Raw genomic sequence first — 17,029 nt, 5'->3', positions numbered from 1 at the left:
CCTTACAGGTGTTTGTGCATCAGCTCAGCTGTGGAGAGGGCTCTTCCACAGCGCCTGTTTCCGGTGGTGACATTTTCCGCTTAGCGGGCATTTCTATTCAGTGATGGATCTTGATTTATTACCAAGAGTGGAGGGGAGAGGTTGCCAGCCTTTTCTCTCCAGCAATATGGTCTCTGTTCCTTGGTCATGATGGACAGTCTTGGCTTCATTTTGTGAGTGGAAGAAAAAGTAGCAGTGAGCAGGTGAAGGCTGAGAGGAAAGCGGCATGTAAAGCCCTGGGTCAGTGCTGTGTTATGTCTCATCCCAGTGAGAGGAGGCTGAGGTAATTTCACTGGAAATCATCCTTAGAAATCCAAATAAAAAGCCTTTCTCGTGAACCGCTTCAGTTTTCTCTCCCCCTCTCCTCCCAGCTTCCAGTGTAAACAAGCAGATATCTCTGCTCACTTCTGTTGAAGCATCTGGCCCTGAGGCAAAGTAGACAAAAAAAAAAAATGGTTTTATTCTCCCACATTCCAAAAATAACTTGAGCAGTCGCCTCTGATTGTCTTGAGAGTGCAGAGTGGACGCTCTTATCCTAAAGTAGCAATGCCTGATGGGTAGGGGACTTTTGCCACATGGCTGTTGTTTAGCAGTGACTGCTGGTGAGTCATCCATGCTGACTGCAGTACAGACAAATTCTTTCCATGGAAAACGTGTGTGTGTGTGTGTGTGTGTGTGTGTGTGTGTGTGTGTGTGTGTGTGTCTAAGCCACTGTGTAGTAGTTTTCTGTAGAGAAAGTGTCTCTGAAGATGAATGGACTTTAGAGGTGTACAGGTATCTTCAGAACTTGCGACGAGACCAGCTTGGTGTGGTAGGTGTGAATGTCCGAGTTCACAGCTGTCCCAGGGACTACGGAGGGGACGGGACTAGTGACATTCACAGTAGAAGGTGCACCTAGGAGTGACTGGGCTTGAGCTAAAAAAGCAAGAGAATTCACTGTGATGTCCAGCGGGGGGAAGGGTAGGGGTGGGGAGGAGTGTGCTGTTTCCTCCGCTCTATTTTTTCTTTATTTATTGTGCTGTGCTGGGGGTTGGGAACCAGGTCTGCAGCCCCACTGTTCTTCAGCTTTCAGGTGAATAACAGGAGATCCTTGGAGAGCCATGCTCAAGTGCAATCCTGATCTATTTACGCAGCAAACGTAACAGCACACACACCTGCTCGGCGCGCCGGTGGAGCTGATTCCAGCTCTCTGCGGTTGATTCTACTTGTCAACATCTCTTTAACGGCTCAGGGTGATTAGGGCAGGCAAAGTAGCCAAGTGCAGATTTAGCCATGAAAAGTCAGGGAATGCAGAGAGCTTGTCTCCTTCTGTGATGTTCTTGAACCGTGGCATCCCTCTGCGCTTGGCTCATGTGTGTGAGTGGAGGCTAGAGAAGCCACTTCTAGGCTTCTTGGTACTTGTATTCCAGCTGGCCACTGACAGAACAAGCGTGACCCAGCCCCAGGGAGGCTGCAAGGTGGCAGGGGTAGTGTGGGTGAAGCATGTCATAGAAAAGACAGCGCAGAAGCTGTCGGGACTTAGCTGCTGTGATTTACAGACGGAAACATTTCAAGCTATCAATAGTAAAGCCCTGAGTCACAGATGTAGGAATGTCACAGCTGCTCGGGCTCTGATACTTCTACTCACCAGAAGGTCAGCAGTCAAGACCTGCCCAAGACGACGATGAAGAGATGGGTGCTTTCCTTCTCCCCAGCCCACCAGTTTAGTTCAGCCGTCGGGGCACCCTCTGAGTCAAAGCTGCGGCAGGTTGGGCGGCTCCATTCCTCTCTGTTCCCCTGGCTCTCTTAGACCCAACACGTTAAAATATTTGCAGTAAATACAGTCTAATACTGGCTGTGCATTCTGGTTCTGAAAGATGTGTTGGCTGGCCATCTGCTCGTCTCCCTGAGTGGTGCAACGTCTGCCTTGTCTCTTGCTTATCGCGTCTCTCCCACGTGTATACAATGGGCGTGTAAGACACATGGCGCTGGATCCCGCAGATAGGTGCTGGGAGGGGTGGGCTGCAGCTCTGTGAACCAGGAAGTCCTCTGCGGGCAGACCTGCCAGCGACCGGATAGGTCACAAAGCCAAAGCCAGGCACTGCCCTCCCCACACGGTGCCACCCTCCCTGCAAGTCAAGTCAGGCCAGTCCTGGCTGTGTAGTAGCAGCCAACACTGCTTGCCCCTTAATTGTGGCTAGGGTTCCTCCTCACAGATGTCCAACCACACAGTTTAAGAGGAAAACGCTGAAGAAACAGAGGGAAGGAAGAAGCTAGGATCTTCCCCAGCAGGATAAGTCAGATTTTAATTTTGATCAGGGATAAGGAACTGAATCCTGAAAGGCCCTCAGCTAGAGTTCTCTCTCTCTCTCAGTCTCACACACACTCTTCCTTTCTCCTGCCCCCAATTCAGAAAAAAAAAAAGAGTGTGTGTGTGTGTGTGTGTGTGTGTGTGTGTGTGTGTGTAAAATCAAACGGCATTATTCATTTTTTTTTTTTTTCAGAGGAAAATGAACTTGGAGGAGCCTCGGCATTATTTTTCTATTAAGGCCAATTTTAGTTACTCAGTTTGCCTGAAAGAGGCTGTAATCAGGATTGAAAGCAGCTGTCATAGGAAACTAACAAGCTAACAAATGACGAGTTTACTTATGGGAACAGTCCCTGGCTGTGTGTGTGGCTTGGCCTCCCTCCTCCTTCGGCAATCATTTATCAGACCCTGGGAGAGGAGCCAGGGCTCCGGAGCGTTTTCCCGGGCGTCAGGAATGCAAGGTGGTGTCAGTGACCGGAGATCAACACTGGAATTTTGCATTTGCTACCGCAGCAGCTGGAGCGAGTGGTTTCATCCAGACGACAGCGTCCGGGAGCAGGGCGCGGCCGTCGTGCGGGCGGGCGTGGGAGCCGCGGCGGGGGCGGGACTTCGCTAGGCTGCCCCGGACTTCGCGTGTGGGTGCCGGGGGCGTCTCCTCGCAGCCTCCGCCGCAGCCGATCGGTGTGCTGGCACGCCTAGAGTTCATTCCTGTTGCTTTCGGTGCCCTCGGCCAAGGACCCCGTTGCCATGGTGAAAGAGAAAGGTAATTATAAATATCGATCACCGTGCATGCTTGCAGAAGTTGCAATGGCCCCGCGGCGCTGGGGCACCTTATGAGCAATGATCAATCGAAATCCGGGCAGACATGTTCGGGGCGAGAATCTGTGTAGGACAAAGTCTGGGTTTCCGCGGAACCTAGCTTCCAAATCTCAGCCCATCGCAGGAGAATTGCACAATTGGGCTCAGCTCAGGGTGCGCAAAGCTTTTGATTAATTGCCAATGGATTTGTGATTTGGGTTGAGAGTTGCCGTCCACCTCCCACCCAAGCCTCCGTTCTCTTTGCTCCATCCTCCATCAATGAGTTCACTAAGATTTGTCACGAAGGGTCTTTAAACCTGGGTGGGGCTGTGGGTGGACAAGCCCAAGCCTAGCTAGTGTGGCTGAGAGGAGCCCCTGGGTGTTGGAAGGGGTTCAGGATTAGCTTAAATTATTCCTCCCTACACCTTCGTAAAGGATGCTCTAAGCAGCCGCACAAGAAGAATGTGAAAAGAGGGAGGGCGTGGCCTGCACAGGTGTGTATTGTTTACCTACTGGGCGTGGCCCCGAGATTAAGATAAGCCTTTTAAAATTGAATTCTATTTAGTTGATTTGTTTGGAAAATGCAAAAGAACACAACAATAGCTTGCTTTTAGTCATTCAAGTACTATGTGATCCAGCTTGTATTTTAAAAGTAAAATGTAACAGAAACAAAGCCTGGAAAGGGGAAGCCCGTGCCCACTGTTCTCTCAACCTCCATTTTCAATGGTGGACGGTTGTCTTTTTAGACCCCTCTAGAGTGGAACTGGGTTCACAAATTAGAAGTGACCTTAATCAGAGCTGCAGAGGACCTTCTGCAGGACCATCCGATGGCCATTTTTCTGACTTGATTTTTTCCCCTTGACAATATGTTTTAGAGATTGTCATCAAGTGATAGTCTGTTGTGAAGGATCACTTCAGTTCTGCTGTCTGGCAGGCTTGTGACTGTCATGGTGTCTCGTGTGGGACACTGTTTCCACCACCACTGCCTTTTCAGCCTATTTTGCACCGCCTCAATGACTTCTCTGTGTCTACTTTATAGGTGTGAGATAAAGTGCTGAACTGGCTTTGGCTGGAATTTCAGCTTGGTTTGGCTGACGCCACTGAGCCTGTTAGTGTTGAGGCTGCACCCCCAGACCAAGGGTCTGCTCTGTTCACTGCACCCCTGAGGTTCACTTACTTTTGCTCTGATCTTTCTGTGAAAAAATGGTGAGGTGATTTGGTATGAAGAAGAACGCTTCTGGTGGAGGTTCCTTTATTTTGGTGTAAAATCCAGACATTGGCATTTGCTGGACCCTGGGATGTCTTCCATGTACCTTCCACCTAACTAGAAAAAACATGACCCAGATCTCTGTTGCTAATGGATTTGTGTCCCAGTGTGAGTAATTTATTTATGAGTGGTGGAGATTTCAAAGCCACTGGTCCACTCTGTTCCTGTGGGGCTTGAGGCAGCAGGTCAGGGCTTTTCAAATGGCGTCTTTCCTAAGCCTCACTTAGATGACCGATGTCCATGCTTGGGCACTCTCTCGTTGGAACAGTCTGGGCAGGCTCCCAGGAGACCACATGCTAGTGTTATCTTAGCCCTCAGCCGCTGATTAGAGGCTGGTCTTTTTATTTTGAGGTCTATGTCATTCCCGCTGCTGATCCCTGCTCTGGCTACAGTGGTCAGCCAACAGCAGGGAAGGTGGGATTCTATGGGTGGTTACACGAGCTTCCTGGAGAGACTTCATGGAGAGACTGGAACTTCCTTAGTCTGTAAAGTGAAATGGGCCCCGGGAGAGTGTGGTCCAGGCGTTCATCCTGGAAATGAGCAGGCTAGGGATCAGAAAGGGTAAGGAAGTGGCTCAAGGTCACACAGCTAATAACTGGACTACATGGTGTCCAGTGTGAACATCTGAGGCCTCTGCTGCTGGGGACCGAGAGCCTCCCAGCAGCGCCACCACCTCCATCTTGTAACGTTTCAGCCCTTGGTTCAGCATCTGCCCCGTCCATGTCCATGCTCCGACAGAGGAAACAGGTCGGCGACTTTTCAGAGCTGCCAGGGGACCTGGCATTTTTGCATCTGGAATGTTAACAATACCCCATTCTTCTTGCTCTGCCCAGACCCCCTGAAGCTGGTGGGGACCCCCTAGCAAGCTCTGGTCACTGTGGTGTCCACGCCAAGGAGCAAGGCAGGCCTCTGGCCCCCTGCTGACCTCACTCCAGTGTCTAAGGCTGCTTTCACGTCATTTCCTCAGTCTCTGCGCAGGGCGGCGGGGTTGACATGGCTGGAGAGCAGGCCTCCACTCAGCCAGCATGGCCCGCCAGTGCAGAGCCGGCCGGTGCAGACCATCCATCCGCAGCTCACATCCTTGGCCATTGTTATCTTTGTTCTCCTGACCAGACGCCCATTCGCTCGAACTTGCAGGCACTAATCGATCCTAGAATCTTGATGAAATGGTTGTTTGCCCCATGTGTTCAAGGACACCTCATCCTTGCTTCATCGTCTAAGAAGCTCCAAGGGGTTTTGTGGGTTTATCGGTCAATATCCGTCTTCCTGGAGACAACACAAACACTCACCATCTATACCCCAGGGATACACTATACTCCTTTAAAAGCTGTGACTGGCTAACTGACATGTGTTCTGGCACAGTTTCTAAATAAATTTGTTTCTTTTTGTAAGTTTATTTGTTTGTGTGTTTGCCTGAGAAAAAAAACAATAAGTAAATCCCAGAGATAAAGTTGCAGACATATCTCATTTAAATAATAAAGGATGATTGTGGCTTGGAAACTGTGTGGCTGTGTGAAAAAGTAAGAGTTTAGATGCAAAAGTGGCGTATTCAGGTTAATGGAGTTTTAGACTTGGGCTCCTATTTTTTTTGTTTATTTTTGTTTTTGTTTCCTACAAGGGAGGGATGTCTGCTCTCTACCTGACAATTGAGAGTGGGGAGAGTGTGCACATCTCTGTCTTTTTCTCTCACGCACGCACACGCATGCACGCACGCACAGAGCAGATGATGTCTCTACGGCACATCTCTTGACTGCCTTCCTTACCATTCAGTTGGTTCCTTCTTTGGACCCTGTCCTGTGTTGTAAGGTGTTCAGCAGCACTCTGGCCTCTCTCCTGCTAGACACTGGTGGCTTTGACCTTTCGCTTGGACAGTTGAAAATGTCCCCAGACATTGCTAGACGTCCCCCGGGGGTGGAGGTGGGGGGGTAGTGATGGGGTTGGGAGGGCAACAAAATCAGTCTAGTTGGGAGCAGTGGGACTCTGGGATTCCTTGGGCACAAGTGTCTTTCAGGTTTAACTAAAGGAGTCTCCCCAACACACAGGGAGAGGTGTAGACTCCTCATGGGAAGGCAGCTGAACCAGCACCCCCAGGAGCTTTAGCACAGACAAGTGTTCCCCATAAGGGTGGGGAGGGGCCGATGGCTGTCTTTCCCACCTCATTTCAGTTGCTGAAAATGGACTAGGTTCCCAGAAGCGGCTGTGGCTACACAAGTGCCTCAGCTCTGTTCTTCCTCACTCCCTTTAACACTCACCAATCCACTCCTCCTGGAGACTCCTCCACACCCACTCCCTTTAACACTCACCAATCCACTCCTCCTGGAGACTCCTCCACACCCACCCCGGCACCATACCCAGTCTGCACTCTCTGGGTTAGGAAGGTCCCGTGTACTCACGGGACACAATGGCTCCCTTGTCTCTGGGCCATCTACCATTGAAGTGAAAACAGGCTCACACGTGACTGAGAGTGGAAGAAGTGTCTAAACTGAAGCTGGGCCTCACAGCATTCTGATCGGCCATCTTGGAGCCGATGGCTCTTGATCTGGGCCTTTAAAGACTGGGGATATTTAGATATGTGACAAGTCACAATGGGAATAAGATGCTAGGCTTGAGAGAAGCACCCATCTAAGAACAGATGGGACCTGGTCGGAGACGTGAGGAGTAGGGTGAGGGGCTGGATAAGTCAGTCTTTCTGGGAGTGCCTAACAGGACACACACACTTGGTGGCCTAAACAACAGGAGTCATTGTCTCAGTTCTGGAAGATGCAAGTCCACCATCAAGAATTCCGCAGAGCTGGGGCTTTTTCTGAGTGGGTCCCCAAGGAAGACTGTGCATCGCCCTGGATTTCTGGTGCTCTGCCGGCCCTTTTGGTCATCCGTTTGCTTGTAGACTCACTATATCATCTCTGTCCCCAACCCTGTGTTGTCCACAGTGTGCATTCTCTCTCCACAGTCCCCACTTTCTACAGGGGAACTAATGAGAGAGGAGGACCTTTTAATTTGACTGCCTAAGTCGAGAGCCCAGCTCTAAATAAAAGCCTAAGGTACCAAGGGTTTGACATATGAATTTGCTGGGGCTGGAGGTTGCATGTGACCAGTCACCCTCGGCCACTCACCTAGGTTAGGTCTGGATAGGGCTCAGGAGGGGTTGGAGAAGACAGGACAGACGAGGTAATCGGAGTGGGGTGGGAAAGAGAGGAGAGAAGTTCATTTTAATAAGCCTTGAACCAGTATCAAGGATAAGGCACTCTGGTATGATTAGAAAAGTGTGGCCCAAGTGGTCCTTCCTGTGTGGGATGCTGAGCTCTCACAGCTTACAAATCCAAGCGTGCCCAGTGACACTGTGACAGATATTGCATCTGCAAAGTTCTCACTGGAGAACTCCATAATTGTGTTACCAAACAACAACAACAATACTTCATCAGGTGTAGGTTCGTGATGCTGTGTTGGGCAGCATCCATAGCTATCCTGGGGTGCTGCACTCTTCAAGGTTTTAGAAGTGGCTCCGTCATTCCTTTAGAGGTACCTTAGATCTTAGGTGTCCATGAAAAGCTGACACTTACACCTTCCTGGTTGTAGCTACTGTGTCCAGCATCTCCAGGGCCTGACATGTCTAAAGCCGCTGCTCTGCTCCCAGGAGCCGCTGAGGTGTCCCGTGTCTTAAATGTGACCTACAGACTGGCATCGGAGTAATCCTCTTAGTCATCCCATTCCCAGCTGAAAATCTTAAATAAGTGGCAAGGTTCCCTACTGGTCCTTTAGGCTTCTCCCCAAGACCCTAGAGAGCTTCCTCCCAAACCCCATGTAAACCAATAGCCTTCTGAATCCATCTTGTTTGGCTTCATCTGTAATGCCATCATTAAATCTTGATTGAATGTGTGTAAATGGAAGCTTTTCACATCCTGCCTTTAGTCTTTCAGGGTGTCCCCACTCAACAGATGGGGTGGGAACATGTGGAGAGAATGCTTAGCCACAAAAGAGAAGATCTGAGTTTTTCCCGCATCTGACTCCCAAACCTGGGCTCACCACCCCTCCCCCTTCCCTATTTGCAGTCTTATGTGAGGGGTTGTACCCTCCAACCTTGACCATGCTGCACCCAGGAGAAATGCAAGGGTCCTCTTTCTTTATGTTATCAGAAACTTAAGTTCTGTTGCCTTATGGAGCTTCTCGGAGGCCCATCCCTCCTGTGAATTCTTCCCAAATGACTCTTCACACTAAGTCAACAACAGAGAAACTAGACATTTGTCACCTGTGTGGACTAGGCACTCACTGTGCTCTCCGCAAGCATGGGTTGACCTCATAGATGAACTTGTGAAACAGCCTGGAGAGCTGGGAAGGGCTCCTGCTTGGGGTGGTAGCCACTTTTCCTTAAGATCCATTTCCCCCCAACCCTCCCCCACACACCCAGGCAGACACTACCCACCCAGGGAACACACTGCCCAATGCCGCTCCAACTCGCTGTCGCCTCCTGAGACATCTCAGAACGGTGGCTCTTTCAGTGTCCTGTAAGGATTCCACCTGTGCCTGATGACCACAGGGTCATCTTTCAAGGCCCTCTCTCTCAGTTAAGGACTCTTCCAGTTCAGGATTGAGTGTTCAACCATTCCTACGGTGGAGCTGATGTCCATGGCCCTACCCCCACTCTGTTCCTGACTCATCTATGTTTTTCATTTTGATAATGAAGCCCAGGCTAGTCTCAAATTCATAATCCTCCCGCCTCAGTCTCCTGAGTGCTAAGATTATAGGGGTATGTCATCATTTCTCTTAAGCCCAAGGTTTTGAAGGGAACACTAAGGCTGTTTCCTAAGTAAGGTCTAAAAGAAAGTTACTGATTAAAGGAGATAACACAGGCTACCAGGGATTCACAATCAATCGTCTCGATTGAGGACTTATTCACGCAACTCAGTTGTGAGCTTTTCATCTTGGGAAAGCTCTGGTTTTTGACATCACATTCCACTTAAGACAGAAAAAAATGCAAGTGTGAATTGCTCTTACTATTTTACAAACGAAGGTGCTACTCATACCAGTGTGACTCTGACAGCCCTGTCTTCACTCCAGAAGGGCTGTCTGCAAGGTGTGCCTCCCACAGCTGAGGGAAAGAAGGTCACATTGAAAACAAACCCGTAACAGATGCATACCCTATGCAACAACTCATTGAGGTATAATAATAATAATCTAGAAAAATAATACATCCCAGCCAGTCAAACACATGTGCATACATTTGAGAGAAGGGACATGCTGCCGGAGTTTCCCCAAAGCTCCTGAAAGCAATGTTTGATGAAGTCAAGACTCCTCAGAGAATGGACATCTGCGCTAAGGGTTGGCCCGCCCTCTCTTTAGCTGCTCCTAAACTTTGGGAATCGGCTCTTTTCCTACACTTGGTCAAGTAACGAGGAAGGATGAACAAAGTATATCGTGTTGCCAGAATCCTCATTTCAGGTCAGTGAACGAGGCTGGGGAGAGGCTCAGCCAGTGAGGACATGAATTCAATCCCAAGCATCCATGTGAACCAGGACCAGGTATAGTGGCACACTTATGATGCCAGTACTGAGTGGGAAGGAACAGGTAGCTCCCAGGCTCCCTTGGCAAGCCATGCTAGCCTATCTGGCAAGTTCTGGGCCAATGAGAGAACTTTCCTTCTTTCTTTTTTCTTTTTTGAGATAGGGTTTCTCTGTGTAGCCCTGGCTGTCCTGGATCTCGTTTTGTAGATCAAACTGGCCTCTAACTCATGGAAATCTGCCTGCCTTTGCCTCCCGAGTGCTGGGATTAAAGGCATTTACCACCACACCAGCATAAGAGAACTTCTCTTGAAAAAAGCAAAAAGAAAAAAGAAAAAATCCACAAGATGTATGGTGCCTGAGTGTGATCCAAGGTTATCTTCCGGCCTACACAAATATACACTTGATCACGTACACACACACAACAGCAAGGTGGATTTTCCAACTTCTTACAGAAACAACCTGCTCCAGGGCCTCACCCTACTGTGGGGCATGGCTTTGACTTTCTCCATGCCACAGTCACAGCCCAGTGTAGCCTGATAAAGAGGAACTCATGACAGTGTCAAAGCCAAAAACACAGAGAAATTTCCAGACATTTCACTGGTCACTGGGTGGTATGGGAACTCTTCCCATCGTGGCTGAGCGGGGTCTGGGTGCATGGCAGCTGAAAGCCACCCAGCTTCCTATTTCATTGTGTTGAGCAGAGAGTGACTCAGACCCGAGGTATTGTTTATCCCACACTGGCGGGAGCTGTGATTCAAGGGCAAAGTTTGCTAACAGTGGGGAGTGAATATTTGTGTGCATGACCTCTTTTCTCTGAAACATATCTTTGTGTAGAGTGACATGATTCATGTTGTTATGGTCCTGATGTGGTTAATATTGTCATGGTCCAATGTGCCCCAGGGGCACCAGGAGTGAGTCTGGGTCCCACCATAATCAACCAAGCTGACTTGTTTAAATAATGTGGGTTTATCAAGGAAGATGCTGACTTAAAAAAAAAAAAAAAACAAAGCCTAAGGGAAATCATGTTCTAGGGCCGTGGTGCTCAACCCCCCAGGATCTCCTGGAGAGATTGATAAGTTCAGATTTCTGGGTCCCTGACTCCAGAGTTTCTGATTCCCCACATTTAGAGTAGAACCTGACTCTGTTCAGGTAATCTTGGTGGTCCTGGTCCAGGGACTACACTTTGACCTCGTGTAAGTGGTCCGATTTCCGTGGGTAGAATAATCGGTCCTGCAGACGGCTCCCGTTGTCATAACACCACTGTCTCCATTTCTCCTGCAAACCTTATCTTGCTCACAATGACCAGGTGACAAAGAGAAAGTAGCAGACATCTTGCTGGCCTGAGGCCCTGCTGTGTAGAGTGAAACTGTTATGTAATAGCACCAGCCTTCTGTGACATCCTTGCAGCCAAGAAACTGCTGTCGTTGCCTGATCCGGGTATGCACAGGGTGGGAGGAAGTTACATGGTGGTCTTGTGAGGTGGGTTGGAGCTCATTGTGGCTCCAGGAAGGTGACTTATTTGAGGTCATGAGAGAGGTGTGTACAGATATACACGAGTTCTTCACTGGGTATCAGTCACAGCTTTCAAAGTGTGATGGTGCTTCCTGCGTTGATGAGCTCTGTGGAACTCTTGGGTAAAGATGCTACATTAGGTCTCTGGCTCCCCAAGCTTACAGTTCCCTCTTTAGTCTCTGGGGAACCCAAATACATTACTTTTAAAGTGTAGGGTGTTTCATTCATTACCACTAAACCCTGTCTACGTTCAATGCATCTGTGTCCTTTCTCTTTCCTTCCTTTCTGTTGCTGCTCAGTAGTTAAAACATGAGAGGGAGAAGTTTCACAAGAATTAAGAGCAGTAGATAGATAGCAAAGATAGCAGGGCTATTCCTCACTGCAGTGCCTGATGGGAAGTGGGAAAGAGGGTTGAGAGCCCTCCAGAAAAATAGCAGGGACTTGAGTCTCCAGGCCCTGGGAGGGGAGTCCCACAAATGGTACATGTGTTAGAAGGGTGCCTCCTACTCACAGGACCCTCGCTAAGTAGACAGTGAGGGGTCAAGAGTATTGGGGCTGACGGTGCAAAGAGGGTCTGCTGGGCCGTGGTGCTGAGCACGTACCCCTCTGCTCCTGCTCATCGGGAGGACCCAGCCCAAGCTTGGAGGTGAAGCATACTGTGGGATTCTAGGAGTGGCCTTGACCAAATCAGTTTATCGAGGTCTGTTTGCTGTGAGATAGTTTGTGGCTAAACCTTTTGCTTATTGTTTATTTTTGGTTTTGAAACAGGGTCTCATGTAGTCCAGGCTGGTCTCAAATTTGCAATGTAGCTGGCTGAAGGATGATCTTGAACTCCGATCCTCCTGCCTCAACCTCCCAAGTGTGATATTACCATTGTGTGCCACCACAGCCAACTGGGGTTAGCATGAAACCTCTGAGAAGCTCTTACCTTCGGTAGATTGATGTTAGTGTTAGGAGGGGTGCTGGTAGGAATGTGATTACAGAGGACAGAAGGTGGGCAAGAGAAGGACGTAGACAGTGTTCGGGGACCCAACGGAAGAAAGAGTCACTGTTTTGAAGGAAGTGAAAAAGGCTGTATGTGACAGGGAGCATTGAAGATGAGCCTTTCAGGGTTTGTATAGACCTCTTAATATCCGGGATGGACGGGTTGGTGGTTGGTTCAGTTTGAATCCACAGCACTGTGTCTACTCCACAGTAATCATCCATTGAATATTGGATGCTCAGTAAAGTGAAGGAATTCTGTGTATGGTGGGGGAGATGGTTAGATTTGGGAAATGATATTTCCAAACCCTATGAGAAGAAAGTGATCTAGATATAGAAGCAAATAAAATATAGACTTGACCAGAGAGTACTCGCTTTCTGTCAAGGAGCTCATATGTAAGTCATTGTGGTACAGTGTGAACTGTATTCACCTGAGAACTATTAAACGAATATACATTGGCAGGACAGAGAGTGGTTAACTCTGTTAGGTGGTTATGGCTGACTGGGCTTTGAAGGATGAATAGGAGTGCAGCCTTGGCTAAAGGATTATTGAGAAACTCTTTATCAAATTAATGAGATAGAATCTATAAAGTGTAGGCCCCTTGATGGAGAAACAGAGCTGGATGAGTGTGTCAGGGTTTACTGTTCCCCACAAATACAGGAAGGCTTTGCTAGATTGGAGGGGGATAAGAAAGGGTCATAGGTTTATACAGAGCCTCTAAGAACCAGACAGGTGACTTAACAGAGTAGAGACTGGCACATTGGAAAGTGTAATGTAACCCTCTCTGAAGAGGACAGACTACCACTCTATTCATCTATACCCATAGTGGACTATAGTTTGACCTTCTGTTTTCAAAAGCATATAAAAAAATGGAGATTCTTTTGTAGGCTTACCATATGTTTAGATGCTAGCAAATAATTTGACTGTCTCTACAGATTAATTACGCAGTCCAAGCAGAAAGAGCCCTATGGCAGAACTCTGGCACAGGACCTCCAGGTTCAACCACGGGTCTCACCAGTACTCACAGGAAAAAGTCAGACACTGATGCCTACCCGTGTCTGGAATCAAAGTCTTATGAGACGTTAGGGCAGGCCCCATGCCCAGGAGTAGCTGACCAGCACTAGTGAACTCAATGGTAGTTTAGTAGACCTCTGTCTCATTTGCTTGGTTTAGGCATTTTTTTTTTGTCTTATTGATATTTTGCTTGTATATTTTGGTTTTCATTTTTTTGTGTTTTTGTAGGTTCCTTTTTTTGTGTGTTTCTTGGTTTTTGTTGTTGTTATTTAAATAGAAAGAGGAAGAAAGGGCATAGAGTTGGGTAGGTGGGAGGTGGGGAGGATCTGGGAGAAGTTGGGAGGTGAGATAACACTATTTTTTATGAAACAAATTTTAATTAAAAAATGAAGGCTGGAGAGATGGCTCAGCCATTAAAGGCTAAGCTCACAGCCAAAAATATAAAAAATGAATAAAATGGGGCTGGAGAGATGGCTCAGCCATTAAGAGCACTGACAGCTCTTCCAGAGGACCCAGGTTCATGTAACCACATGGTGGCTCAAAACTGTAACTCCAGTTCCAAGGGTTCTGACAGCCTCACACAGACATAAATGTAGGCAAAACACCGATTTACATAAAATTATAAACAAATAAAATGATAAAAGTTATTGCTGATTAAAAAAAGTCATGTAAGGTTTCCAAGCCTTCTTTCTCTGTTTTAGATATACTGATCATGACCCACACAACTGATTTTGTTTCCCAAAGGATCAAGCCCAGAAGTCTGAAATCCAGTTGCTTAGGACATGTACACCATGTGACATTTTTCTATATTTTTTGTTGTGGTTGTCGTTGTTTTGAAACACATGTGGCCCAGGCTGCCCGAAAGCCTCGTTATGAACTGAGGGTGATTTTGAACTTCCGATTTTCCTGTCTCCACCTCTTGAACTAGGATACAGGTGTGCCCTGCCACACCGAGTTTATGCAGCAATAGCGACTGGACCCAGGGTGTTGTTCACACATGCTGGTGAAAGACCCCCGAAGGCAGTCTTCCCTCTGGAGAGACCCTCGCCCAGAGATCACACGAGACCACAAGTCAGATGCAAACAGCAAGAGGCTTTATTCAGGAACACGGGTACCCGGGGCAACACAGTCCCTCAAGAAGCTCAAGAGACTGGCGCGCCCCCGGGCTGGAGCGGAGGGTTTTTATAGGGTCGGGCAGCAGGAGCACGAGGAGGGCGGGTTCAAACTCAGGGCAACTCATGGTTTACAGGGCTCTGATTGGACGATTCAAATGAGGCCGGGTTCAAACTTAGGGCAGCTCGTGGTTTTTCCCCGAGCTTGACACGCCTGCTGCCTGGCTCCAAGTTGTTTTTCTGACCTTTAGTACCCTTTTCTGGGGCCAGGAGGCCGGCTGTAGACACCCTGCGCTTTTCAGACCTTACTTGAAATGGCGTTAGGCTAAGCTAGTATGCTGGGATCTTTCATTCCCCCATTTTCTTATCTCAGGGAATGGAATCCTCCATTCATGGGGAAGAATAGGGATGTGGCTCCATTTCCACCTGGTTGAGTCGTTGGTATTGTTGGGTCAATACCAAGGTCTGAACAATAGAAACACGTTCCCTGATAAATTGGTCCTTGTCCTGACACCTCGGAGATTGTAAGCTTATGCTGAGGTGTTGAGGCACATCCTGATGGGGGTGAAGAGGAATTGGTGAAACTTCCGACTACGGCCACCCCCTCATAATAGGGAGGTGTGGAAACTAGGCATAACCAGCACTCCTGAGTCCGTTTTGGGCTGGTAACATTGAGGGCTGAGTAAGCGCCCTCTATAAGATTCAATAGCCGGTCTCCCGTACCGGGTCTGGGTGGTTGGAGGGTGACTGGGGTTACAGCGGCATTCGGAGCCGTGCTTGGGCGAATGACCGAATTGGGTCGGGTGGTAGCCCTCGGGGGTGCTGGAGCAGGTAAAGAGGGGCGCTTTTGGTCAGCGAGAACCTGGTTGGGGCCTATAGAGGCGGAGGGCTCCTCAATTTTAAGTTTAATCATAAAGGTAAATCCCTGGTCCTGTCCTGTCATGAAAAATCTAAGTCCCCATGTTTTTCCTTTATGCTGGGATCTTTCATAACCCCCACATTGGCTAATCAGCTTTCTGTCCCTACCATCCCGGGGGCAGACGTAGAAGGATAGTTGTGACAGGGCTGCCCTGGCTTCAGGGTGGCCACATCCGTATCTCCCGTCACTACATTTGCAAGTTCCCTTACTATCCTGACAGACGTCTGGTGCTCTGGGGTTCATGGGGTCAGTGGTAGGGATGTCCCAGTCCTCTGACCCTGCTGCTAATTGGCAGAGATCTGGATGTAAGTTAGGCCACCATGTAAAGGGGGTGTGAAAGGCGGTCGTTTGCCAGACCGTCTCCCCAGTTTGCGAGATGACCTGCCAAGTGAGCCTCTTAGCTAGGTGCGGGCTCTCTGCCGCCCTAGTCCCCTTGTGGTAGGTAGAGATTAAGAGGAGGGGGAGGAAGAGGAGCCGCGGGCGCAACAATCCCGTCGACCTTGAGTGCAGTGGGGGTGGTCAGCAAGACAGTGTAGGGCCCCTTGCACCGTGATTCCAGGTTTTTGGTCTGGTGTCGTCGGACCCAAACGGAGTCCCGATCTGGAAGGGGTGGGGCACCACCGGCTTGTCTAGCTGCTCCTGATAAGCCTTGGCCAGGGGCTTCCAGACCTCCCTCTGCACCAACTGGAGGGCTTGAAGATGTGCTTCTAAAGTAGGGGTGGTGGCAAGAGAGGAAATATCAGGATGGAGAAAGTTTACAACAGGAGGTGGGGCCCCATATATGATCTCAAAAGGGGTTAGGCCGTGTGGGCCGGGGGTATTTCGGGCTCGATAGAGAGCTAAGGGAAGTAGGAGCACCCAATCTCTAGTGCCAGTTGCAAGCGTTAATTTGGTTAGAGTCTCCTTAATTGTTCTATTAGCTCGTTCTACCTGTCCTGAGCTCTGGGGGCGGTATGTACAATGGAGTTTCCAATCAACCCCCAATAGTTTGGCCACCTTCTGACTTACCTGGGAGACGAAGGCAGGCCCGTTATCCGACCCCAATATTTGAGGCATCCCATACCTGGGGAAGATTTCTTCCAACAGTTTCTTTGTTACCACGTTAGCCGTCTCATTCTTGGTTGGAAATGCCTCGATCCATCCAGAAAAGGTGTCCACGAAGACCAGGAGATAGAGTCCAGGTTTTACTTCTGTAAAGTCTATTTCCCAATGAACACCAGGACGATGGCCTCTTTGGCGGGCCCCCTTGTTTAGATGAACCTTTCCTGCATTGACTTGAGCACAGGCTGGGCAGGTGGAAGTTACCTGTTGGAGTACCTGATCCTGGTTCAGCAGCACTGCCCAGGTGTTTTCTCTGTCTAATAAGGTCTTCATCTTGTTTTGCTCAAATGGGTCAATGCATGGAGGAATCTCAGCATATATCGGGTATGGGAGGTTGGCATGACCATCCGGTCCCCTAGTATATATGCCTGTCTTCTTTGTTCCCAGTCCGCCCCCATTTTCTTTGCTAGCTCATGGTCTTCTGGGCTATAGGGCACGGGGTCTCTCTCAGGCTGTGGTCCCGAAATTTACCCGGTCTGAGTCCAGCAGTAAGGCCTGAT

General features: G+C 49.0%; 1 protein-coding gene and 1 long non-coding RNA gene across 7 annotated transcripts in view; one reads left to right on the top strand and one right to left on the bottom strand.

Moving 5' to 3' along the window:
• Ablim1 (actin binding LIM protein 1) overlaps positions 1-17,029 on the top strand; it is a 314,113-nt gene that overhangs the window by 137,875 nt on the left and 159,209 nt on the right. Inside the window, exon 1 of one of the 6 annotated variants that reach the window (XM_076563379.1) lies at positions 2,572-3,089. The exons of 3 other annotated variants lie outside the window; for them this stretch is intronic. In XM_076563379.1, coding sequence (XP_076419494.1) covers positions 3,074-3,089 — 16 coding nt within the window. In that variant the 5' untranslated portion in view covers positions 2,572-3,073. Of the gene's footprint in view, positions 1-2,571; positions 3,090-17,029 lie in introns of those variants that run through there. 2 more of the 6 variants (XM_076563382.1, XR_013048411.1) reach the window with 2 other exon arrangements.
• The window catches only part of LOC143271188 (uncharacterized), a 4,318-nt gene continuing 2,061 nt past the window's right edge, over positions 14,773-17,029 (bottom strand). The window contains exon 2 of the long non-coding RNA XR_013048412.1: positions 14,773-16,135. This is a non-coding gene — a long non-coding RNA (uncharacterized LOC143271188). The remainder of the gene's footprint in view (positions 16,136-17,029) is intronic.

Source organism: Peromyscus maniculatus, chromosome 1 (assembly GCF_049852395.1).
Source record: "Peromyscus maniculatus bairdii isolate BWxNUB_F1_BW_parent chromosome 1, HU_Pman_BW_mat_3.1, whole genome shotgun sequence".
Taxonomy (NCBI): domain Eukaryota; kingdom Metazoa; phylum Chordata; class Mammalia; order Rodentia; family Cricetidae; genus Peromyscus; species Peromyscus maniculatus.
This window is presented reverse-complemented; position numbering and strand designations above follow the sequence as displayed.